The 27,318-nt window shown below is 37.6% G+C and overlaps 4 protein-coding genes and 1 long non-coding RNA gene across 6 annotated transcripts in view; 1 reads left to right on the top strand and 4 right to left on the bottom strand.

Moving 5' to 3' along the window:
• LOC110842637 (sodium/potassium-transporting ATPase subunit alpha) overlaps positions 1 to 17,995 on the bottom strand; it is a 38,154-nt gene extending 20,159 nt beyond the window's left edge. The window contains exon 1 of one of the 2 annotated variants that reach the window (XM_022088416.2): positions 17,854 to 17,995. The gene's annotated coding sequence lies outside the window, so the exon portion shown is untranslated. Of the gene's footprint in view, positions 1 to 612; positions 1,041 to 17,853 lie in introns of those variants that run through there. The other variant, XM_035848153.1, reaches the window with a different exon arrangement.
• Positions 1,842 to 2,667, top strand: LOC118434480. The gene is made up of 2 exons (XR_004834065.1): positions 1,842 to 2,381; positions 2,447 to 2,667. It is a non-coding gene; the product is annotated as an uncharacterized LOC118434480 (long non-coding RNA).
• Positions 17,996 to 19,324: 1,329 nt separating the features above from the next.
• Positions 19,325 to 20,620, bottom strand: LOC118434233 (salivary glue protein Sgs-3-like). The gene is made up of 3 exons (XM_035847167.1): positions 20,500 to 20,620; positions 20,323 to 20,430; positions 19,325 to 20,228 (listed from the first exon to the last, which is right to left on the bottom strand). Exons 1-3 carry the CDS (start codon positions 20,618 to 20,620, stop codon positions 19,366 to 19,368), a joined length of 1,092 nt encoding a protein of 363 aa, XP_035703060.1. The 3' UTR covers positions 19,325 to 19,365.
• A 579-nt stretch (positions 20,621 to 21,199) lies between these two features.
• LOC118434523 lies at positions 21,200 to 23,661 on the bottom strand. Its single transcript, XM_035848265.1, has 5 exons — positions 22,140 to 23,661; positions 21,914 to 22,008; positions 21,724 to 21,850; positions 21,416 to 21,646; positions 21,200 to 21,345 (listed from the first exon to the last, which is right to left on the bottom strand). The coding sequence occupies exons 1-5, from the start codon at positions 22,282 to 22,284 to the stop codon at positions 21,287 to 21,289; spliced, it is 657 nt and encodes a 218-aa protein (XP_035704158.1). The 5' UTR covers positions 22,285 to 23,661; the 3' UTR covers positions 21,200 to 21,286.
• Positions 23,662 to 23,775: 114 nt separating this feature from the next.
• Positions 23,776 to 25,085, bottom strand: LOC110844128 (protein TsetseEP). The gene is made up of 3 exons (XM_022090258.2): positions 24,925 to 25,085; positions 24,535 to 24,861; positions 23,776 to 24,437 (listed from the first exon to the last, which is right to left on the bottom strand). The coding sequence occupies exons 1-3, from the start codon at positions 25,048 to 25,050 to the stop codon at positions 23,958 to 23,960; spliced, it is 933 nt and encodes a 310-aa protein (XP_021945950.2). The 5' UTR covers positions 25,051 to 25,085; the 3' UTR covers positions 23,776 to 23,957.
• Between the last annotated feature and the right edge of the window lie 2,233 nt (positions 25,086 to 27,318).

The following is a 27,318-nucleotide window of genomic DNA, read 5'->3' as shown; positions in this document are numbered from 1 at the left end:
CTTCCTTTATTTCTTATCAAAGGTATTTGCCTTGTTCAATACTCGGATGGAATGAAGAGATTCCATATAAATAAATGAGAATAAATTCCACTTTATTCGAATATTGCACCTACTGTGTATAAGTCTATGTGCACATGTATGCATGCATATATGTACGTATATAGATATGTATGTGTACTACATATGTACATTCGTACATACTGCTATGTGTAGTATTGCATGGCTTTAGTTTAGCAAAGTCCCCGTCAATATGTCCAAGTCACGAACTCTTTCCTCCAAAATATTGGATGTCATGTCGGATGAATCGCCTCTTTTCTCCAATAATCTAGAACCACATAGTTCCATCCTTATTGGTGGATTGTTCAAATAAAGAACATGGGTGCGGTTTACTTGATTTCATGCCCCTTCCCTACTCTCAGTTTTTGAGATGTCTAAAAACCGGTTTCCCTTACACCTTGAACATATTGGGACTTTCACCAGTCGTAAAATTCGGATGTACTTTGTGACACAGATGTAAATGTTGAAATAACAGTAAGTGCCCAGTTGATGATCTCTTATAGTTTGAGACAAGAAGCAAATGAGTGCATAAGGTTTGACCAGAGTCTCACCTACCTTGTAATATTTAAGATATTATAAGAATCCTAATTATGGGCCAAAAGTAGCACTTTTCGAACACTTGTATTTGTCGGAAACTCTCCACTTTTTTAATTTCTTTTAGCTAGCACACAGTTTGGGCCCAGCTATAAACCTGCCGACGAATAAACTTGCTTTTCACCTCTCGTCGACGACACACAAACTTCTTCTTGCACTAATTTCGACACTCTTACACACCGCCCTCCTAACACCACCATCGCATATCTTCCAGCAACCACTCACGAGGGGGCAACTTTTCTGGGCCTTGCTCTCCGAGGTCAGTGAGTAGTCAATCAGTGAATGGATGAGGAATAAATTGGACACTCTCAGCTCATTGTTTCTCTTAAATTAATATTTTTTGTAATGACGGGAGAGGAGGAAGAGTTGTTAAAGAGTGAGCAGGTAATAGGTGGAAGAAGAGGTCGAGAAGAAAGTGAGCCAAGCCTCTCTCTCTCCGGGCTCGGCCGATGCCATACCAAACCAATGCGCCTCGCCCTGCGCCCCGGTATAACTTGCCAAAACTTGTAACAAACTCTCAAGTATAAGCTATATATCAGTCCGAACCGGGTAGTTGGTTGGTTGTGGAAATACCCGGGTGGTGAGGAGGTGAAATACTGCAACTCCCAGTGAGCAGAGCAAAATTGTCAACCACGACCAACAAACTAAGGATTTAAGTAGGAGAGCAAGTCACGAGAAGGGAATCAGTGGGAGAACGAATTATCTATTTTTTATACAATCAGACAGAAATACCATGGCGGAATTATGTCCAATCGATCCTTTAAAGTTTTGAAACAAGGCAAGGAATAAATTCGAGATTGCGATAAATAATATATGTAATAACCACTCAATTCATTCCTACACACATGCATTCTTGATGAACATACACCAGTTTTGTACTAATTTATCTAAATATGTCAAACTGTCGTGTTAGAACCACACTTTGTACTACACGCAATCTAAATACATAAACTCACCACTTTAAAAATGTATGGATACTCGATATGATATGCATAATAATGAAAAGTAGAATTAGTGGAAAAACAATTTCAATAATGTGAAATGTCATTAGTTTTTGGGTTGTGCGTGGTAATAGTAAATGAGAACACGAAATGCATATTTTCTAGTATTTTCACGTATGTATGCACACAAGAACCTACTCGACTCATTGTAAACAACCCACTGCAACTCATTCATGATAAATTCCGCAGTGTTGTTTCACGACTTTTGCCTCATTTCATTTATTTACCACTTGATTTCAAATGAAAGCATTTATAATATTCGTAGTCGTGCATTTATGTACGTATTTATACATTCGTTATACATATATTTATTTGCATAAGCTCTAAAGACTATTCAGCTCCGATAAGCCAACTAATTGACTCATTTCTCGTATTTTTTAAATTCAGCAGAGAAAACGTAAATACATGTGTGTATGTTGAACGATGGCTATTAATAAATGAATTTATCTAATATTTACGATACCTTACTCCATATCGCTACGTTGGTTTGGGCGTTGTCTGCATACTAAAATTGCATCGTGAATATTCCGTAAGCCAATTTCGAAACACTAAAGTGAGTGCATTTATTAACACACATCTCTTCCGTAACAATGAGCCTAACAATACGGCTCAATGTCTTCATTGTATGCATTATGATGATGGTGCCGTGTTCCAAGACCGTGAATCCAGTTGCGTGTCTCTCCATCCAGACAGACACTGTGACTGGGTCAATTCAATTTGGCCAGCAAGGTAAAAAAAACTTTTATCGGAATAAGCAATTTATCACTGCCTAATCAATAACTTTTGCCTTCCAGTACTTTCCCCCATACTTTCACCCGATTTATATACTCGACTTCAAAGTGAGGCTGCCAATCGTTCCATCAAACATTTATATTTATAACATTGGCCTTTAAAGAATTAAACTGTAATGGGCAGATGGTTGGTTGTGCCAATTATGGATGGAATTATGTAAAATGAGTGGCTTAGGGATGAAAAGTGAAATAAAATGAAGTTCTTCGTCCAACTCTAACCTCAAAAAAGTTTCCAAATTTATTTCATTCCAATATAGGCATCCTTCTTCTCCTCTAATACAATATATGTATGTACAGCTAACTGGTCATACTCAGAACTTTCACATGGCGAAGCCATTGCACAAAAAGTTTTGCAACTTTGTTAAAGTCACAATTCCAAACTGTAAAGTTGGAAACTTTTCCCCATTTCATTTCTAATAGAGGAGCAAAGCTTCTGCCGGGGGAAGCGCCGTGTAAAAAAAGTTAGTTACGGTACGGTGCTAGATTTCCTGCCTTATGGTTTAAGGTAGGAAGGGAGATTTGGGCTTCATGTATTTTACAACCTGGACTGGACTACACGTACGTACGTAGTCACCGTGGGTACGGAATTTTAATAATGCACAGCCCAGTCATTAGCAAACATAAGTTTGAATATGAATATAATATGGGCTGAAAACTAAAGTATACACAGTAGAAGCCATATCCGTAGTCTGTTTACTACTCATGCATATGAAGGCATTATCATCACAACAATTTTCAACCATTCATCCGCGACATTTCAAACTCAGAATTTTTTCAAGATTTAAGTGCCACCACTTACTCAAGATTCGAGCTACGTATGCATTGACGAGTATTGGCGAGAAGAGGCGACTATTCTTAATTCTTGGTGCAGGACAAAGTACTACTCCTTACTTTTTTTTCCCTCCTTATTCAGCAATAATTCTGCCTTTGCATTGCTATATTTCCAATTTTCCCTCATCTCGTTTCAGTAGAGCAAAAAGGAATGAACTGGACAAACTTTTTGGTCGGCTTGCTTGATTTCTTGTGAATAACTGCATACTTGCTCCTTGCCCATACATTCGCCACTTGAGTCAGACAACCTGCCTACTCTATCACTATATTACTTCCCAACTTGCTTGCATGGGAGGAACACGTCGAGGAGATGGGTAGCAGTGAATCAGTCAGACTAGCAAACTTTCTCCATCCCTTTCTCCAGCCAGCCTGCCTGCCTGCCTATTTATGTACCTACTACCTTCCCTCTCCCCACATCTCGGACGGGGAGAAAGTCTCCTGTCCCACTGTCTCTATCTTGTCTCTGCTAATTACCCACTAATTAGGATACCTGCCACTTATTCTACTCTGCAGAGCGCCATATAGAACCTTCCCTTTTCTTGATTACTTAGGACTCGGTAACTTTTTTTCTATATAAATCTTATCATTCTTACCTGCCCCCGTAACGGACTGCAATCCTACACCACCCTCCCAACACAAAAGTGCAAACAAGACTAACTCTTGCCTCCCACGGAGCTCTTACATTACTATCTGATGTTGGACTGAAATTCAATAAAACTTTTTATTGCAATCAATTAACCCCGTAATTATATAAGAGAAGGACGGATATTAATAATTTGTTTAATGCTTTGCATTGTGTATAAGTACGTCGAGGTATACGTTATGTATCCAGTCATCATAGTCTGTTAAAATGTCCATATAGCCGCTATTAAAGCAAAAGCTGGTAGAAACCCAAGAAATAGTAATTAATTTTTCAAAATAATTATAATTTTACGGACAAGTGCTCACTGCATAATCACACGTACTTGATAGAATGATTTTTATTTCATAGTCGCCATTTTTACTACCACGGTTGCATTTGCATTTGCATCTATATAGTTATTGCAAGTGTTCATAAAGTGTACAAGTCTGAAAATCACTATAACGTATATGTACAGTGTGTCGTTGTAAAGTTTCTTTTCATGGAGGAAATCCCAAGTCTGCCACCGATGACTGGGGATGTACATAAATAAACGATAAGAAAAACACCACGGTGCATGGATGGTTAAGTAATATGCGATAATCTAGCAGGGTAATAGAGATAGATCTTAAAAGAGATGACGATAAGCATTTTTTTATTGTAGCCAAATCTTAGACTGCGACAACAAAGGCTCGTTCACTCCACTCTTGCAAATCTCGTGTTGATGAAGCAGCCACTTTTTATTTACTGCTTTATTTCACGTTTATTTTTAAAGTGGGTTTTAAGCCAAAGTTATTTTGAGGCAACGCGAGAGAAATGTAAAGCAATGCCATAATATAATTATGTATGTATGTATGTACATGGTGGAGGAGCAAGAGCAGAATGCATCTCTATTTTTTAGGTACGTACGTCGGAAACACGTGAATTGGGGGGACGGTAAATATTTGCAAAAATTAACATGTTCAATCATTTTTTTTCATTCTGACTTCACAACGTTTAGAAAACACTTCACAAAATGTATGAACAGTGTTTCTCCTGAAAATGTTTTACCACCACACCTGTCTCCTCCCAGCAGGCTTCGGGAAACCACATATTAACAAACAAGACAACAAGCAAGCCTATTGGCAGGCAACCCTATTTTCGCCAGTCGTCCTACTGCCAAATTATTCAGCTTTGAAAATAAATAAAACAGATGCTGCTAGGATAGTTCAACATACGTGTACGTACGTATGCATATAGATAATAGCAAAATCATACAGAGATTATTCCACCAACTGCATAAACGGTGGCAGGTACATATATGCGAAACCAATAAGATTGTGCCATATTATATTTGCCATACCGTTTGCAAGTCTGTATGCGATATAAAGAACGTCTGACATGATGTATAGTAATTTGATGAATCAACATTTCAGTTTTTGGAGGAAGAGCACGAAACAATTGACATTTACCGATTTATTCATGCCCAACTTTTTATCAAGTTGTTGTAGGTGGACGTTTTTTTCCGCACAGTCAGTCCGTCTCCATTGTAGAAGAAACCGTTAATCATTTCACATATCGTTGGAAAATATATCAGAGACATGTTTCCGCCTCATGAGGGATTGTGAGCTAAAGGGTGTAAATAAATAAGAAGAGTGGTCCCAAGAGAGACAGCCGAGAGAGAGAGAGCACAAACTCTGAGAAAACTCTAAAATCTCACAAAAAGTCTAAAAGTAGAAGCTCTTCTTCTTCAAATGTCAAATGCCAACTTTGGTGAGGGGTGGACTATCTCTTTCTCTGTGGTGGGGACATTCACTCCAACGTTGCTATTTAGCCATTAATAAGAGACACACTTTTAGCACTATCCTATTACACCATTACGACCAAGAGTGTTTCTTTTAGTTGATCTCTCTCCGAAGCGAATTTCAGATTCATGGACGAATCTCTTAATTTCCTTTACTTCACACTCATCTCATGTTTCCTCTTTTTTGTACGTTTCACGACGAAGAGAAAACTCCTGTTCTTGTCATTTCTACCTCCACCCATAAACTCGTTGTCGAGTATTACCTACATAAGTAGCAGTACACTACAGTAGTGCCGGTTGGTTGGTGTTGCATCACTAACTAACTGATTCCATGTTCAGCAGAGAGAAGAATCAGCTATGTATTGCACCCACCTTTCTCCATTCCAAAGGTAAATGAGAGAGTGACAGGTGACTGTGACGCGGTGTCGGGAAACCCGTTGAGCTCATTAAAACTTGAGTTGAAAGCCAAAACTACCGAGAGTGCATGACATCAGCATCGCCTTCTTGTACCTCACTCAACCGGCTAAACCTCATCCTCTCTTAAATAAATCCGACCTTTTTACACTCCAATTTCAAACACGGATACTGTGTCATGTATTGCGTACGAATTTTGTTACCACATTATTCTTGCAAATCCTTATTTTCGTCAGTTTTCGAGATTTCAAGTTTAAATTCAGAAAGAGCAAATATAATATGACACAATGCGATATGTTTGTTTGTTTCGTCTGCGAGAGAGGATCGAGGAGGAGGAGAAGCCGAACACACAGACGGATCTTCTTACGTAGAGCTTAACTTGACCTTGGTGACCAACCACGTGGCATACACCGTCTATTTCCTCTCCGAGAATAGTTCCCCAATCCCACTCTGTCTATTCCTGAAGTCACAAGCGTGCTTAAATAAACCTTTGCCTTGTACTGCTGCGGTTTAATCGGGGAAAGTATAAAGTACGATAAAGGTCAGAGGTGATCCTGTACTCCGGAGGTGTAGCAGCATACACGATTGAATGCGCCCAACAACGAGTTTCATTTTATTGCAGATCTACAAAGTCTTATTACTCTCTCTCTCTCTGGAGAAAGTAAAGCGACTTTCACTCCCGGTTTTATACTTAACCACCCGAGAGAGATTTCTGCTCCAGATCCAACCCCGATTTAAATTATGGATGTACATGATACGTCCATGTCCTTGGTACTAGCAGCAGTAAATACATATACATTTAACGCTTAAACCCATCATGAATTTCATACAAATTCCGAATTCCTTCCTCTTATGCCACCAACCACATCGCGAGGAAAAGAAAGACGAGAGTCAGCCCAACCACTGAACCGTAGAGGCTTTATCCAGATTTTTTTATACTACAAAACAGAAATAGAACATGGGATGAACCGATTCAATTGGAAAAGCAATAAGTGGAACGAACGTGGTGAAACGATGTAAATGTCAAGAATAATGGGATACAAATGCAAACTTTTTAAATCAGCAGAATTGTTCAACCTGAGGAAAAGTTTGCACGAATTTTGGCAAAATTTTGAAAACTTTTTTTGCTTGATAAATGTAATGACGTTGCTCTTGTCAGAACCCCTGTTCCGCATCCATCCATTCCCCAACGGACGGACAAACTCAACCTTCTGGAAGGAGAGGCAGTAGAAGTAGCAGCAAAAAGGAGAATTCATCCGCATTGCATTCCACATGACGTCATTGTTGGGAGGATTGACGTCACAACTGTCGTGTCGTGTGGAAGAACTCTTGAACAAATGGAGAGCAAAGGAAGCACGGGGCATCCAATCTGCTAAACTTTCACCCTAATTTACTCCAAGAAATTGTTAACTAGTTCAAAATTTATGTAATTTTCAGGACTTTTGAGTTATATGGGAATCATGCAAGCACCCCCTTTTTCCTCGGCTTCCTGTTCCACAACATGGGAGAAAGAGCAACCACTACGAAATACTAGTCACTAGACAATTCTCGCTGCTGCTGCTGCTGAACTGACTCAACGGTACGAAAATTGGAGCAAGGTTCGAGTTCGACCGGAGGAGTAAAAGCGATGTAGGTCTGACTGGCCGGTCTAGTCTGCTAACCACCTAAAAAGCTGCCAACAACCCATTTCCTTTCTCTTTTCTACCCAAGTTTTGGAAATTCACGTCACGTGAGTAAATTAGTCCATTTCCAAGGGACATGAACCAACGAGGGAAGCTGCAACATACTGATAAATGCTCTGCTAGACCTGCATGTCCATATGTCCATAGAGCTCTTTTGAGGTGTCTAGACTTGCTATTATTGGTCCATATATACATTGATGACTTTCTTTATGTTACCTTTTTTGCTACATTTCATCATTCATGGCAACGACTCTTTGACAATGCTGCCGGTTTTGTGTGATATCGAACGATTATTAACGGTATGATTCTGTAATCTTTGGGGATGGACATCATCATTCATTGCGTGATAAGATCTTGATTTTTTATCGAATGCATTTAATTTACACAAAAAATGCACTGTTATCACTAAATACATTAGGAAGATATAGATACGTGTACATTAATCACGGTGGTCATTATTTGCTTACGTTTTGAAACTTATCTTGTTACAATGACATAATGTTGCAACATGGAAAATGTGTAATTGTAGGTCAAGTATTTCAAGGATCCTATGTATATGTGAAAGCCTTCACTTACTCAATCGCTAAACGTGTGTTCCAAAATGCATAGGCTTCTAATTTCAAGAAAACAAAGCAGGGCAGTAAATATTATCCAGAATCTGCAGGAACCGAGTTCAAACATTCGAATACATAAAGCTATTACTCATCAGGAATAAAATAACGACATGAGTCATATCACATGACTATATTATTAAATAGTAAAAATGCAAAATGAAGGCCTAACCAGTTCTAGCTGACATTAGCCATCTTAAAAGAATGAAAAAGATTCAATTTCATATTATTTACGAGGTCGAGCTCCTTTGATTTCAGTTTTTGAGTCAAGTTACAAATGTAATCTCCAATTCCAAAACGCAATTTGAACTAATAAAATGACAATTGAAAAGTTCATATGTAACGAGAATGAAACCAATGATGCTTCAAAAGACTTTGCTTTCGTGTTACATTTCAATTTCATTTTACTTTCAAGTACTAAATTTTTTAGATATATAGAATTTTATGACCTGCTAGATAATTCAGAAGATTCAAGTATCAATTCTTCAGCACCTCCTCCATATCAAGCCTAAAATGTTTAACAACTCAAAAGTAGATAGTCTGAGATCCATGTGATACAGAGAAAATATATTGTGAGTTAAATAATATGGCCTCTATAAAACCATTTACAAAATGGTGGCTATTAGCTTGTGCTAAAAATGATGCATGGTGATTTTTTGCATAATTACCTTGGGAATTTATATGCGAATTTAAATAGCCAGACTCTAAGACCAGCTTGAATACTTAAAGATTGACTTTGCATACACTTTCCATTCGTATAACTTAAGCGAGTCTGCATACGTTCATAAGCGCCATAACTGACACTAAACAATATAATCTACAACTCACCAGTCTCATAAATTACAAAGGTTTACAAAATAAATGCAAGACTCTCATATGAAGAAGATGAGGAAAATAATCTGCCTGGTACAAGGCTTTCTCTTCTTATAACTAGTCACATGACAATGAGTATCTGTATCATAACTGGGTTAGAGATTTGCTAGAGATGCCATCAATAATAGTGCTTATCTAAATAAGTGCTAATATTTAATGAAGTGTGATACATACGTGCTACACACTCAAATACGTGCGTACATAAGTGTGAATTTACCTCGTGAATACAGTAGTCCGGCAAATAATAAAGCTACAAAAAGTTGTCCAGCTCCAGTTTCCAACAGGATATAAGTAAATCAATGGCGTGTGAAGCACTCAACAGCCACAAAATCAATTTCCAAGATTTGGTTGCCACGAAATTGCACCGATGAGAATGAGTAAGCTAGGGCAATACTTGCTCCCTATTGCTTGGCTGCAACACCACTGCTAAACCCAGCAGAATATTATTGCTTACGCATGCACGCACGCACAAAAAATTCATCCGCTTTCTACCGTTATCCGCATACCTCGCACAACCAACAAACTACGCACAATTTCGTAACGGTACATTATTATTTACACACCCCTCAACAGTAGTAGTTACCACCAATGTAGCTACCCCCTCCCACAGCCGCCTCGTGTGTACGCACTATAATTGTTGCGAAATAAGCTTTTGCACCAAGAAAATCCATCCTATGTATGGAAGCAAGCCCTCCAAGTGGAAAGCACGTTAACATACACATCATGAAGCTTTATTGCGGTCGCGAAGATGGTGGACATCAAACTAGTCATCGGCTGCACGTGTTGGATTCATTCCACATCGTTAATTCTACAGCGACCTGTTCGAATATTAGCCAAATTGTCAATCTTACAGCGTCTCTGGCTCCGACGAGTAAAATGCCAATGACAGAAGAGGAGCTATGGGACACTTCAATACATTATTATGGCCATCAATATTCCATCCATCCACTCATCTGCCTGCTCCACAGCGTAACATAATCAATGATGGGGTTTCTTTGACACACACGTCACGTAAGGGTTTAAAACCTCCCACATTTGTATGAACCCAGTTTTTAATGCGAATTGTGGGTTTAAATTTAATTTGTGCCAATTTCGCGTCGTTACATTGCTCCTCGGCTTACTTATTCTACACGACTTATTAAACAAACACATCTTAACTGGGATTGCGTTTTGGTCTGTGAGTCTGGCCTGGTCTGGACATTTGCATAATTCTGTTTGCCTGTTTGATATTGGAAGTGATTATGACAAACTGTTCAAATAAATGAGATAGCCTTATTCACGCCCATGTACGATATTTTTCTGTGATGCAGGATTTGGATCGTTAATCAATCAATAATACGCTTATTCACGCACGCGGCATTTTGTGTTACAAAAATTATTTGCCATTAATAATACATGGCACATCCTCTGCCGTAATAAGCAATAAGGGCATTCTTATTATAGAGTGGAATATAATGGTGCAAATATATTGAAGTTGCAGGGTTTCGGTTATGTCCAAACCCGTCATATTTCTTGTTCATTTATAACTACACCTATGCACGTATGTACCACCGTCAACCCTGCCGTTACTGCTCTATCGTTCTGTTTGCACTGCAAATAAACGGCTGAGTGGGCACAATATTTGCCAAATCCTCACAAACAATACAGGCTAAAAAAACTATGAAAACAACAGCCTTTCTTCTCCTTCTTTCTTTGTGTGGTTGAGCTAATGAGAAATGAATAACCCTTCCCTGTAGGTCTGCACGAAATGACAGCGATTACACGGTTTAGAGTATTATTCAGAGATAAGTAATGGTTATGGCATTGTTCCCCTCAAGCTTTTCTACACAGGTCTTTTTTATCTTGTCAAGTTTCCTATGGTGTTATGGTCACTGAACAATTCTCCCATACATACATACATACATCCATATATACATATGTACGCCATGTTATGTTGAGTGCATGGATGGGGCGATGCCGATTCCTTAATTATTTAGAATGTCCCATTATCCATCTTCTTCTCACATAACCATCTCGGTGGAGGGGAGAAAGTAGGAGAAGTGAAGTAAGTGGAGTGAAAATGAGTCCTGGATGGGCAGCCTCCAACATTTTTGTCGCCTCGCTTTCTCCATTTACTTCCAGATCCCATATGTATGATTGGATAGGATAAATAGAATTCAATTTTCACTCTGTGCGTAGCATGGGAGAGATGCTAATAAAAGTTCTCTCGAAGAAAGGAACGAGCAATATAGATGCATCTAGGATGTATGTAGGTGAATGTAATAGACACGTAGATATCTGGTTGCTGGGTTACTTTATTTACAGAGTGAATGAGCACTTCAGGACTCAAATATCTCTTATTTTATTTTATCAGAGTACAACTTGGTCGGCCACTGCTACACCTTCTTCTTAAACCAGTAGTCGAGTTCCTCTTTTATACTATAACACATCATCCTTGTTGTCTTTGGTGGTGGTGGTGGTCTCGTAACCCTAAACCTAAACAAAACTTGATCCCAGATCAAATGAATCCGTCTTTCCCTTCTCGAGATACGCATAGTCTTGGTGATGCCGTGAATTGAATCTTTTCGAGAGAAATAGAACGGTGGATGAAAATGACAATGATACTTTTTCCAACAATTCATTCCATTTTGTACATTTACCTTTCCTTCTTCCAGCCTGTGCCGTCTTTAGTCTGTGTACCTACACAAATTGGAAATAGGTAGACAATGGGTATTGTGATGGCGGGTTGTGGTAGTAGTGACTGAATGCGATGGGCTGAGCCGAATTGAAGGTGCTAAATTATTCAGAGTGAAAAGCCATGCCATTCCATTTATGTCGTGTCCTGTCTCTCTCTCTCTGTCTGTAGTGGTGTACATGCCCTTTCTCCATTCTCTTTTTCTTCTTCCTCTTACACTTTATTCAGCAAGGTGAAACTGGTGGAAAGTAAAATTCGGCCGATTTTTTGTTCTCTCTCACCGAGTCTCACCCTCACTCTCATTCTCTCAAATCCTTCAATTCAATTCTGCCCCGACTCAATCCTGGTTCGGGAGACAGAATTAAAAAACAAAGCGATATGAGCGTGCGACATTGACGTCAGGATTCGGGATCCCGTTTTTCCTTTGCGTTATTATTTTTTACAGCAATTTCAAATTCATAAAATAATAAATTGGAAATGGGTTTCCATTTTGTGTGATGAATTTTTTATGCGGCGTCATACATTAGTTATCGTATTTAGACTGTACTTTCACTCTCACTTTGGTCTACATGATTAGACAAGTTCGTGCTCTTTACCGTTGTGTATGGACTTTATTCAGCGGCTAAACTTTTAATGGAAGGAATGGTCATGTTTTTCTGTAAAATGGGGTGATGTACTTATAAATAAGTGGGCCATGCATTTGGTCAGAGAGTGCTCCGACAGCAGATATACGCCAGATAATATAGTTGTGTAACCAATATAATTCAGAATAATAAACCAGTTCGCGGGTAATCCCTAATCCGCAATAGTAAAGCTCTGATATGTGCACAATTCCTATATCTCTTTGCGGATATATTTATGTGAGATTAAGATAATCAAGCGTGTGTATAATGTCCCATATATCGTCCGATGATGCGTCAAAAGGGTTAGGTAATAAGTATCACGCCTGGTCGGGATGTACTTTCATTTGATCTGTCAACGTAAATCAGTTGACCCCGTCAACCTGGTGTGGTTTATGGATTATACTAGAAGTATACAACATCATTCGTACTCATACGTACGTAGACTTTAATGTTGTATAAGCTGTCTATGGTTTTAAAACAAACAACTTGCGCAATAACTATCACTTCTTTTATGAATTACAAAAATAAACGAACTTTCTGACCGAATCAGGAGGTAGACCTTGAAGTCAAGGTCGTTTTTACAATGGTTAATATTTGTGGTGTATAAATATACCTATTTATAAATAAATAAGCATATATTGTTCAAACACCGGCCGGCAAATTAGATTTCATACCACAAAGCATATATCTACATAATATGTAATGCTGTAACTAGCCTGCTTGACCTTCATTTTATCAAAGAACCGCCAGCTAGATATTTTTAATTATCACCTTCTTCCAAATATTGTCAATTAAAGTGCTAATTATTACAACGATTATAATTATTCGGGACTATGTTCTGTCTTTCAACATGTTTGGTAAGTAATTCGTCTAATTTTGGTCTACCAATTTACACACATACCTCATGCTGATATGGATGAGAAAATAAAAGACAAAAGGTTTCTAGTTGATTAGCACAAGAACACTGTATTGAATACATAACGCCATCACGGCAAATCAATTGATTTGCTTAGCACTCGAGTGAGACTTTTACTGCTATGCTAGATGTACATGTGCAATAAAAGTAAGTATATGTACATACGTACGTACACAGGCGGATGTATGTATGTACCACCCAACCATATCCCACGTTAATCCGTGCCCTATTATAACGATGCTTCATCAATTTCATGGTATGGCTTTTAGAGAATTATATTTCTCCATGGACACTTGTCTATTAAATTAAAAGGTGAATTATCTAGATATATTGCCTATTCGGTTCGTTTCCTCGTTCGTCCGTGGGATGGATGGTTTTTGGCAGAGGCATTCTCATAATCAAAATATCGGCGAAATAGTTAATAATTGATCGATTATACCAGATAAATTTGGCATTCATTCGATACATGAAGTTGTAGAAGGGCACTTTTACTTCTTTATTCTCTACAATTTATCTACAATTTCATTTTCATGAGCAAACAGAGCAGCAAATCAAATATAAACTTGGTGAATAGATGGTTGCTTATTATTAGTTGGCTGGTTGGTTGCTTGGTTGGTGGGTGTATACAATACCTTCCGGAACCGTTGACTGGGTAAATTTAATTACTTTTCCCACTTTTGCTGGCGACTATGCTGCTTGGTGGATTGGTTTTCTGTCTCACCCGCCCGTCGTCAACATCGTCGAACAGCAAGAGCAACAAGGATTCATTCATTTATTCGACGGCTACATGAACGCGTATCGTTTCGTATCGCACCAAACCGCACCCAGTTATATGGCGAGTTATGAAATTAACTTTATTTGTAATTAAACATTGATTGCCAATAATAAATTAACTTTGCTCCCATTCTTTCCTACACACCCACATAGCCACCTAACTCCATGTACAAATGTCCATATGTACATACGTGCCTATTGTTCCCTACTTACTGTCACAGGGTAAAGGTCTCATCGCCATTTTATTTTATTTTGTAGTGATTTCACTGCGAAAGAGGCTGTAATAAATTGCACATGTGTTTTGTTTTACGGGTGCTAAAAATTCCAAGGGTATAAAATCCAACTCTAACGTTTCTCATCTGTCTCAAAGAGTATTTGTATGGACTGTGTGTCGTCTCGAGTGTATGAGAAAGATGCAGATTGAGAGAGCAGGAGCTCGGAGAGGGGATAAAGGAACCGACATTTAATTGGGCACTTTGCCACGTACATTTGCTTGGTCGGTTGCTAACTTGCTTGCTGCAACTCAACGTCTTCTTGTACTTAGGGAGTGAACCAGAATTGAGAGAATTAAGAGTGAAGGGGACAAAACCAAATGCTCAAATTGTCACAATCAAGATGATGGTGGAATCTCTTTTTTGTCTCAAATATCTCAAACATTTAAGGCAGTAGTAAACTAAATATTTCTGCTGTTTATTTGTTTCGGAGTACATTATCCTAAAAAATGTAAATGAAAATATATCGCCTAAACAATTTCAATTCATTATATCTTGTAATTGGAATACACGCATTTTTCCTTTAAAAAGACGACAAAGTACAGTTAAGGTTTTGATGAAGAATTCGGGTCGAGTGGAAAAATACCATGTACCAAATTTTAGTGGAATTTTAATCTTCTTACTGCTCTTGCATGCATTCTCATGTCAGCAGATCAAGCTATCCAGTGCGTGGAGAGTATGAATGTGTGAATCACAGTTAGATCTGGCCTGGATCAACAAATCTCATCATCGGAATGAGCTTTCATAGTGAGTGGAGTATAAATCAGACAAATAATAATAACTCAACCTATTCAGATGGACATACATAGTGTCCACTCACCAGATACTTGTTACTACGTACGTACGTACGAGCATCAAATAAATCAAGTCGGACGTATTTGAGCTAATCGTAATATTTCATGCATTTGATTTTATTACAGTACAAGACCTGTATTCATGTGGGTACGCACAGATTTAAGATCCAGCAACCATTTGCTTCAGTGGTTTAACAAATTGAGTAAAAGTTGCCTTCATAGATAATAATGGGGTCAAATTCTCTTTTTTTACTGATCCAGTTAATCTGTTATTGCATTGAAATGAAACAGAATTTCAGTATACCAACAACATCCAATATTCTCAGCGACACCACTTATCCTCCAAAATGACACTCTAAAGCAATTAAAACTGACTTTTCGATTTTGATGATGTGACCGATGGCATGTATGAAATGTCATCCAACTTTCGAATGGAATTCTCCAAGCTCTGTGGTATTAAATTGTTTAATTAAACTGACACGGCTTAATATTTTTTATTGAGTCAATGCTTTTTTGCGTCTTGTGTACAGAATAAACTGTTGAAAATGCATGGTAACACATGGATGAAGCCAAATAGTATTAGTTACAGCAGGTTTAAACCGGATTCAACAACATCTCTCGACGATGGATGTAGCCCTCTTCAGTACTCTTTACAATGCAGATTGTACTTGCATACGTACGTACGTGGTTTCAAATGACAAGCTGACTATGATATGAATAAGTATTAGCTGAGATGAGGTCAACTCTGATGTCTGTTATAAAAAAATTCAACCCTGTTACCATGCGAATGTGTGTTTGCTGCAATTAATTTCAAGTTATATTACTTTGCAGATTTTTTAGTATGAAAAAATGATGGTTTTTTGGGTAGACAGAGACAGGAAGACCGAGTGAGTGTGATACCTGTACTTTTCCCCTTTACACACCACAACAAGCTTATCTGTGAAAACATCTACATCCAGTTTCGAATGCAATACCTCCATCACGTGATAACAATATGTACTCACAAACCAACAATAGTGGTGTGTGTGTATGTGTACTACATATGCAGCCACCCTACCTCGTCAGACTTTCAGTTTTACAATAAACTTTTATTTGCATGTTGAACACCATATAAAATAGTCTTGCGTCATTTTAAATCTTTGCAAAAAATAGCCCCATGCATTTACATATGCACAATAATACCCCATCATCCTATTGCCCTATACTCTATAGATAAATCATTATATAAATGCAGGCTTAAATAACCAGCTAGCAACTACCTGGACGAGACTTACATATTTTTTGTGCATTTTAGTCAGTTAAATATTGCGGTGTCTGTCTACAGGAACAAGTTGCCTGCAGACAAGTAGTCAACTATAAAGTCTATAATGCATATTCTTCAAATATATCTATGCATATACCTTGGCATGACATGACATGGAACAATTTCGTGCAAAATATACGTACAAGAAAATTGCAAAAGTTTTCAGATGCTAATGATATCTACTATAATGGTCACAAACAATCTTGCGGATAAAAAATTGAACCGGTTCGATATAGTGCGAATATACCGAAAAATGTTTTTGCTATCTTCTCCCTAATCCATATCTTTTGTGTATGTGCATACGCATTAATTATTGTCTGAGTAAACCCTTGTGAAACTTGCAGAGTAATTATGAAAATAATGGAAAACAGCACCTGCTCATGTTGTTCAAGTCTGCATTGCTTGATCACGTAATTTATAATTGTTTTAGGTGCTACAGAATCGCATTTAGAAAACTTTCACCATCAGAAACCATATTTACCATTCTTCTTTAAGAAAAGTTTTCAGTCTACATAAAACAAAGAACTACCGTACAACAAACTACAATGTACACGCAAAATTAGATTACTTCTTGGGGAAGATCGGCTAATTATTCAGATAAGTAAAGGTAATTGCATTATGTGATTTTCCTTCTTTCGCTTTTACTTCCTTGAGTCATCTACATACATACACTTTAGCGAGTGATAGAGAGATATATCTATGTACCTATGTCCATAAGTCAAAAACCGATAGCGGATGTATGCAAAAAGAAATCGGGAATAATCGAGGAACAAAATTACACATTTATTATCCGCAAAATTACTTTATTTTCCAGCAGCAATCTCTCTCGGTATCCTAACCTCATGACCTCATGCAGTATCTCAAAAAGCCGGCTAATTACTACAACCGCAATACTCGTTGTCCAGCATGAATTCTACAAAAAATCCTCTTCAACAATATTGACTATTCGGTCAGTATTGCAAAATAGGAAAAAAATTGACCAATTTTCCATTTTTGAAAATCATGACAAAATCTTTAAAAACCCCACTGGTCGGGTATATCGACCACCCGCAAAACTAACCCTGGACACTACTGTCGCAGTTTGATGTTGGTACATAAACCATACAAAATGCCGCGTCGTGGTCAAGTCTTCATGCGTTTGATGCAGCGGTCTGGCTGGGAAGGGCGACCCTTGAGTCGGCCCTCCCTTGGAGAAGGCCCTTGGAAAGTATGCAAAAAGTGAGAAAAAGGGTTAAACTGACCTGTTATTGGGTGTACGCCATGTCCGTTGCTATCCCAACGTTACTAAACCCGCACAAGCACCAGTCCACACGTGGAAATAACCAGCCACCGAAGGAGAGAGACTCCACCGTGCATACCAAACCAATGCGCCTCGCCCTCCCTGCGCCCCGGTCCAACTCGGGCTCCCCTCTCCATCGAGATCACCAAACCCCTCCAGGATATCCTCCACCAGCAACTCTTTTTAGCAAAGGAGGCATCTTTACGGGCTAAAAAGATGGGAAAGGATTCACCCGTTGGGTGCTAGCTCTTTGGCAAAGAGTGTACTTCCATAAGAATCTATGCGAGACGAGTGAAATACCATTTGCTTTCGGATTAGAAGGAGAAAGAATGAGGTTTATTATGCAAAAATGTTTCGCATGCCGTTGGAGCAATACTTGATGCAATTATGATTGGATGCCAAATTGAAAACTTTTACATTCAAAAGTCAAGTCTTGAAAGACACGGAAAGTTGAAAGTGCCTAACCTAAAGTTTGACCTAAGGTTTCGATTGAAATTATATGGGAAAATCATACCAATTGAATTTCATTGATACGTATGATGAGGGAAGCATGGAAATATTGGCAATTACATTTAATAATAATGAAACATTTTTGCAACATATGCAGCACACGTTTCTTCATTTAAACTGAAACCTCAAGTTTATTCGACTTTGTCAGGCACATAGTTGGCAGTGGTCTTGGTATATCTTTTGCTTCTTGCCATTATTATATTTACAACGATACGATCGGGCTTGTTCTCTCGGTTCGGCAAAAAACTTTCTGCTACTGGAGGAGTCGAGTAGAGGATAGCAGAAGACTTCTTTCGGTGGTGAATATCTGCAGTGAACAAAGTCCCACTTTGGCATGGCACACTTCATTCTTCTCGCCAAATATTGCAGAGGAGCGTTCATCACGAATGTGAGAACCTTGTGAACACAAGATACTGAACCAATTTGAATTTTTTATGGTATTTTTACTTTCGGAATTGCCTGATTTAACGATAGTATTCCTATGACTGAATAGCATATTAAAAACATGGGACGTCTTAATATATGATTTACTCTTGCAAAATTGCACAGACTAAGCCCAGACTGGCAGAGATCCCATTAATTAGCAACTTATGAAATGTAATAACCTCGTAATACAATGGCATTCACACTTTCCTATGAAAGAATGTACGTACATAAGTGTGTATGTACGTATAGTGATTGTTTCATGCATGTTGTATAACTTGGATAAATTGATAATTTATTTCCGGTAATTTCAACGTAAGAAGAAATTCATGATAAAAATGGTGCGATTCGTGAGGTCCATTTCTTATGCATTTTACACAGTGACGCAGAATTTTTCCCCATTATTAAGTAGCTTCAGCTACTTTGGAGAAATTTTGACTTTCACTATTATTTATTTAGTCATCATGTTCTTTAACATGAAATAGAAATGCATTATTACATTATTACGCCACGCTGCTTTAAGTACTTAATTGTCAATGCATCAGAAAAAAATTTGATTTGCTTGGCGAATATGCTTGACGATTTTAGACGTAGGTTTTGTTGTGGTTGCAGGTTTTATAGTGGGTTTTGAAGACGGTGTCACTGGTTTTGGCGTCGTAGTTGGTTTAATTGTCGTTTTTGGTTTTGTCGTTGTTGAAAAATGTGGTGCTGGTTTTACTGTTGTCGTGGGATGCGGCGTTGATGTTGCAGGTTTTGCCGTGGTGGTCACTGCTGATTTTGCCTTTATCGCCGGTTTAACTGTCGTCAGTAGCGTTGTTGGGATCTTCACCACCGGTGCGACAGTAGAAGTTTCTGAATTCGGGCTATGCGTCGTTGTTATGGAGATTCCTTTCTCAAATGACCTTCCGAAATGTCCTGGCTTAGGGGTCAGCTTTGGTATTTTTGAAGTTGTAGGTGGCTTTTCCGTTGTTGTAGTAGCAGTAGTTGTAGGAGTACCAGTAGTTGTAGGGGTACCAGTAGTTGTAGGGGCACCAGTAGTTGTAGGGGCACCAGTAGTTGTAGTTGTAGGGGTACCAGTAGTTGTAGGAATAACAGTAGTTGTAAGAACAATTGGGGGTATGGTTGTCGTAAAATTGATCTGTTGTATAGGAGGAATCGGAGTTGACGTTGAAAATGTGTTCACAGTTGTAGCTGGACCGGAAGCAGTTATCGGCGTTGTACTTGCTTCAGTTGGTAAAAATGCGTTCACTAAAGATTGGTTTTCATTTGATGGCAGGACAAAATTATTTGATACTTTCTCTTGGAAAATATTTTCATCAACCCCAGTTTCCTCCCCATCAGAGCATATAACCCATCGTGGTAATTCACCTAGCAAAGTTTCGTACAACGTTATAGCTACTTCATCTGTTTAAAGTCAAATATGAAAAAAAATGCTTACAAGGTTCTCTGTGCAAGGTGAAAACTTTTCTATTATTTCGTAACACTCCTACGGACAAACAGTGACCCTTTTCCTTAGTCTGGTCTCCCCATTCCCATTGAATGAAACCAATTGGAGAGAAAAGGTCATTATTTCCAACCCAAACAGCAGTAATTTTCTCATTTAACTCTGCAGTTCAAAGCAGAGTTAATTTATCATAATGTTTCCGTGAAATAGGTATCAAATGGTATTTCATACCGTTGGTTGTAATCCATTCTGAAACCAGACTGAATATCTTCGTAGCTTCAGTGTCAGATTTCAGTTCTAGATTAAGTAGTTGCTTTCCCTCTCGTTTACACAAAATTAGGGCTTCCAGCATTGTCTCCTAATAATATTTTGAATAATTTAAATAATACTAGAAATATACTACCAAAGTAAACTTACGCAAAAGTGTAAAAATGCGCATGCCGTAAATGTTAAGCGTTCAAAGATTACCTGTACGAAGCTAGCGTAAAGAGTTCCATTGGCACTCGAGTCTCCTAACAATTTTAGTTTATTTTTGTTTTTCGCTTGTGCTTCATTCGATATTTCCCCTGTTGTAAATTGTTTTCAGATTTGAATATGTACATCTGAATTATCCGATCAAAATACATTTATCCACACAATTAATAAAATTTGTACTCCCTGAATCACTACGCGCTTACCAAATTTATCCGGGACGCTACCAAACACACGCAAAATACTGAATTCAAACAAAAGCAGTAAGCTTACAGTCAAAAAATTCAGACCAGAAAACGAAACCATGCTGATTCAATATGTTCATTTTACTATAAGAAATTGTGGTGTTGAATACTTAAATTTGTTTACAAACAAATCAACATTTTTTGTACAAAATACAAACATTTTACTTTGCCACAATGAGATTCTTGTCTTGTAAAAATTACTCATAGTTAAAGAATTATTTGTCAAACGTTACTGTTTTTTATTTCCTTATGAGTATGTATCACATCTGACTTGCGAAATTACGGTTAATCATGTCACAAATTTAGCGATTAGTTGTTACATGAGTTATTGTTGAACACAAAACCCACTGTGGAACAAGACCTGTAACCAAATTATGAAAAGCTGTAATATCTTGAATACGAAAATTACTTAAATTAGTTTAATTGCTCACAAGAAATTTTCTGAAGATGGAAAACTTTAGGTTCTAGATTAAGAGTACCAACGGCTAGACATTGGCCATAATACTGGCACTTTCCTCTCCGAATACCGTTTTCATACATTCGTGTGGCATCCTCCCATGGGTCAACAATTACATTTTCCACCCAGTCCCATTCGAAATTGCACGAGGTTTTGAAAAAACTGTTTGGTCCTAGCCAAAATCCTGTCACAGCACGAACGAGTTCTGAACATGAACATGAACGAGTATTTCAAAAATTTAAGAAAAACAAACAATATTTCCATTTTCTAGGATTTCACTACCATTTTTCTTTATCCAGTTTTGCCAGGCCGTGTACAGTTTGTTAGATTTTGACTTATTCAGTTGTCTCGTATCAATCAATTGTAGTTCTTTACTCTGACAATATGCGTTTGCGTCCGGCAAATTTTTCTAAATTTTAGATACAGAGAATTGACTATTTACGCATTATGCAATTTATAGTTGAATTCTTACTTGAACAAAGCTATTGTAAATTACAAGTCCATCTCCCAAATCGACCAGCTTCTCGTTTTCCTCCTTCTTTAAATTTAATTTTACAAATTCTTTCTCTGTAAAATACAAATATTGATCTCAAGTTCAAAGTATTCGTACATCTAGATGTAGCTTTATCTAGCAAGATGTGTTGAATTATGCTTTATTGGACTATATTTTATAGGGTATATTTAAATTATTTAAATACCTTCGTCACTGTGATGATAACAGAGACTCGACACTTCGAATTCACATATGAAGCTTTTTTGTTTATTGAACACGTTGTTTTCTTCAACAGACATCATTACAAGTGTTCTTTCCTTCTTTAAGGTGTCTTGTGCCCAATGCAGCATTGCATTTTTTTCACTATCCCTTGAGTCTTTCTATAACGAATGCTGATTTTACCATTCTTGTAAAGGTTAGACTTAAATAGATCCAATACCGATGTTTTGAGACCTCTTGGAGAAAACCCCCAAAACACGTGAAAATAGTAATCGTCTTCTAAAGCAGTGGAATATGACCATCCTTGATCATGTTGATCTTCGTTTGTACCCAATCCAGAGATCCAAAATGTTGTCTTGGTGGTGAAGGGCTCTTTCATTTTTGCTGTCAATAATCGTTGAACACATAAATATGTATGTACATATATTCTAAATATTTATTTATGCACCCAACTGGAGAAACTTTAAGGATTTGTCAAACCTACAAAGACATTTAACAATGCTCTTATGATCATGTTGACTTTTTATTGCGGCGATATTGAGACCGTACTTCTGACATGCTTCAAATCGTAATAAATTTCAATTATTAGATAATATACCTCGCTTTATAACATAAGATAAGATATTTGCATATAATATTCAACCTATTTACCACCAACAGCCCTCGCAAACGATAAATTTGTCTTGGGTGGAATACTGAAAAAGACAAACTTCGAGTGATCTCCACATTTCGAAATTGTGTACTTTCCATGTTCATCCTCTACTTCCTCACTCCTCCAAATCGTGGTTTCGTTATTTTGTAGAAACTCTTCGTTGCAAATATGAGATAGATTTTTTATGGTCGTTGAGGATGCCGGTACCACCACAAACGAAATTAACATGCTTCCAATGTAGAATAAAGTTATGGAAAAATATAAAATTTGACACGTTAAAGATTTCATCTTGTATCAAGTATACTGCAAAATATAATACTTAACCCACAACAAATAGCCATATCTGCATACGAGTTTTAATATGCAGTTTGAAATGTGTTTCATCATTGATGAGTTCTAAGAACGGCAATTTAAACAGCCACAAATAATTTATGAATTGCAACCTCTGTAACAATATTCTACTTACTTATGCATACATATTTTTTATACTTAATACGATTGTATGTATGTAGTGCATATTTGCATAAGTACAATTTATTTATTATTTACTATAATGTAATTGAATTTGTCTAAAATGTCACCTTCCTTGTTATTTTCATTCAAACTAGTTTTGAAACAAACTTATTACATAATCAAGCGATGAACGATGTTTATATTTAGTAAACTCTGTCAATTACTTTTGGTCCTATTTTCCATTTTAACATTTCTTGCTTTTTCAGAAAAATACTTATGGGTCGCAAGTTGTGACTATGGAATTGGAAAAATTTTGCAGGAGATTTTGTTCAAATGACGAATATGCGACTTGCTCAAAAACATGCTATAAATACTTATATTAATGCATATGCCATTCGTGTTATGTATGTACTCGTATGTATTAGTATGTTTTCATTTTCATGCTGGATATGTACCTAGCAAAGGAATCAACAATTAATAAAACAAATTTTATTGACAATAATGCATTGTCAAGATCTAAAGCTCAGAAAAATATTTTTATTTTATTATAAAAGCATTCTGAAAATTTTGCATTTGCAAATTGTTTAAGCATCTTATCCTACTCTTTAACTATATTTACGAAGCCATTAATCATTCATTTCTGTCATCATCAAGTCTTTGAGGATAGGTTGAGTTTATTCCCATCTTTTTGTGAGCAGTTTAGAAGGAAAAGTTAAAGTCGTGCTGTCCCATTCTGCTGCTTCGGAACGAGACGGAAGATCCACGACCGGAGGCAGAGGACCCACGGCCTGAACGTGCCTCGATAATTTCCGCGTCGTCAAACGTTTCCTCAGGTTGAGGCTGAGGCTGAAATGGTGGCTGAGGTTGTGGAGCTGGAGGCTGCTGAGGAACCTGTGGAGGTTGTGGTTCAGGTTGAGCTGGAAATTGTGGGGGGCGTGGTTGAGGTTGTGCAGTCGGGGGTTGCTGAGGAGCCTGTGGGGGCTGTGGCTGGAATTGTGGGGGCTGTGGCTGAGGTTGGAACTGTGGGGGCTGTGGCTGAGGCTGGACCGGAATTTGTGGAGCATCTACAGGTTGAGGCTGGGGTTGAAGTACTTCTTCAACCTGTACGGGCTGTTGAACTGGAACCGTAACCTCAACAGGCTGTGGGTGAGCTGGAGGTGGGATTGGTCTGAATGGTACCTGTTTCAAAGAAGATATTGATTGTATTTTTTTGCTTACCTTCAAAGTGTCAAGTGTGTAGAATACATTTTTATCATCCACAGTAACTAACGATTACCTGAGCGGGTACCACGTGAGATCCCTGCACTACTTGAACAGGGGCAGAAAATCCAGGCTGTTTTTCAACCCGAGCATGAAACCCAGTACTGTCGGCGAAATAATTCACGATTCTAAGTGTGCCATCAGGTTCGATGAGGGAGTATCGCCCACGAACAACATCCCCATTCCTCGACTCCTCCTGACCTTTCACATCTCCAGTGATTGGGTCTTGGACCGAGTAACCATAGTTGTACTGTGGATAAGCGTCCAACTCTCTGAGCACTGGGGCGGATGAGGCTATCAGACCTCCTTCCACAGAAGCCACAAGGATGCAGCAAAATGCAATCTTTAAAAACCACAAATTTTAAAAATATTTCTGCTTATGAAATCATTAATTAATTATTCTTACTTGTAGTTTGAACATTTTTGGCAAGTGAGTAGTGTATCTAAAACATACACATATAGTTAGCGTTACGTCGTCCAAGTAACTAAAGGCGTTCCATCTTTTCCCAATTGGTTTTATGGCGATGATCATCTCTGTGGGACATTTTTGGGTTGGTTGTAGCCAAAGGTATCTCATCATCCGCATACGTAAATGCATGCAGGTACTTAAATACATGAAGGTTTACTTTGTTTTACTTGCTCCTTAAACTTCATCCCGTTCTGATAAATATGATGACAAACATGCACCAACATACACATGCCCTGCTGACTATGGAAAGTGAGATAATAGTTCACCAACAGAGACCACCTATTTATAAATGCATATTTGCTGCTATATCAAGATCTAATCGGTCGATGCAAAATCAATCATTTTCTTGGTAGGAGGAAACACAAATATTAATAACCCTTATGACTTTTATGCATATGCAACGATGCAACTGCAACTGAATTTGCATAATTGTAGACAAAAATTAACTACCTATATATCCACGTACTTGGCTACAAATAGACATGAATGGTGTGGTTGACATTGTTGGTACTTTGCACCCATATACTAATTGGCAAAAGATATTCAGACCATATTTGAAAAATGTGGAATTCTAAACCAATTTATTTTGTTGCCAAACCAATCCCATGCAATTTAATTAATTGTCCGAGGCTACGTCGAGATTTAAGATCATACAAAACCTTATGATTTTCTTCCTTTAAATTATACAAACTTCCAGCAATGTCTTTCCATTTTACATTTATTTCATCTTAGCATTAGCATTTGTATAACTGATTACGCAACATTTTGGTTTAATCCCAGCTAATAATTATACCAAATTAGTTTGCATAACGCTAATTATCGTAAATTACAAGCACTTCTTTATCCGTATCACGCCAATCCCACTTATGTAATTTTAGTGAACATTGAAAATATCAATTGTGTCTGTCTGTCAACTAGCTGACGTTTAGCATTCATTCATTATAATGGTTCTCAGATTATGCGATACCATTAGATTAAATTTGTATATCATCAATCAAAGCAGTGATCGTAATAACGTAGTGGCTTCTGGCATTTCTTAATGAGTTGAAATGATCCACTGTTAATATTCAATGAGTAATGAATTAACTATTATTCGATAATAATACCTGAATCGGTGACCTGATTAGATACGGTTTCAAAATAGAAAAATGCTTCAAGCATAAACGACTTGGGGATGTGTAGCGAGATGTTTCATGCGAGATTATATCGAACATTGATCGTCGTCGGGACTCTGAAAAGGAAAGTTAAAATTACAATTATTCGAGACATCCTGTTGTTACTGTTAAAATCAACATAGTTCCAGCTTACCCTAATAAAAATCAAGCACATTTAATATGTTCAATGCATGACAGCAATAACTTTTAATGCTGACAGCTTTTTTATACGGAAAAGCCGAAAACTTTATGAATATTCGCTTTGCTGTATGCGCGACATAACTAAAGCCGAAATGCCAACGCCCTTAATTGTTGACCTTTACATTTTTATAATCGCCAGTCAACCAAGTTTGACACTGACTGGCTCCTCACAACTCGCTGATGACTGCATGACAAAAACAATTACGGCCACTTTGTGTAAATATCTGCACGAAGCAAAAACTGCATGTCCAGGAGTTTCTCTGCCAAAAACTGCATGGCCAAAGGTAATAACAACATGGAAACATCATTCAGCCATCAATCAACCATAGATACAAGTTCACCAGCAGTATTTTAATGTTTGCATTTTTATTTATTGTATAATGATCGATATCTTGTATGTATATGGAGCACGGAAGGAAGACGAGTGTGCAAGATATTTTTTGCACCATTAAAATGTACCAGATCGCACTTATCGAACCTGTTTAATAATTTGTAGCAGTCGGCACTAAGCAGATAGGAAAATGGAGACCATGAAAATTAATTAAGGTTGTTGATTCGAGCTCATAAAAATTCCTTCTGGACTTCACCCCAGCAGCATAATTATAATATCAAGATGATTATGTATGAGTGCACACATTAAAGTTTCCTTATTTTGATATTTTTATTACCTTGTGTTGTTCATACTAATATGTTAAAATCAACCCCATTTATTTCGTATATTGTACATATAATTCTTTGACTCGGTTACATGATGGTTTAACTTACGTTACGTTTAAGTTGCATAAATGCATGTGATTATTAATCACAGAATTATATATGTGTATGACTTTTGCGTAATTGTAAGGATTCCTTGAGTAAAACTTTACCAAATTATTGTTTCCAATTATTTCAGCAAACACCTCCAGTAATTGCATAGTCAATTACAATCCTTTACATTTTATGGAAAACTTTATTAAATTGATGCATCAATCACCCC

The sequence above is a fragment of the Folsomia candida genome, unplaced genomic scaffold (assembly GCF_002217175.1).
Source record: "Folsomia candida strain VU population unplaced genomic scaffold, ASM221717v1 Fcan01_Sc002, whole genome shotgun sequence".
Lineage (NCBI taxonomy): Eukaryota > Metazoa > Arthropoda > Collembola > Entomobryomorpha > Isotomidae > Folsomia > Folsomia candida.
This window is presented reverse-complemented; position numbering and strand designations above follow the sequence as displayed.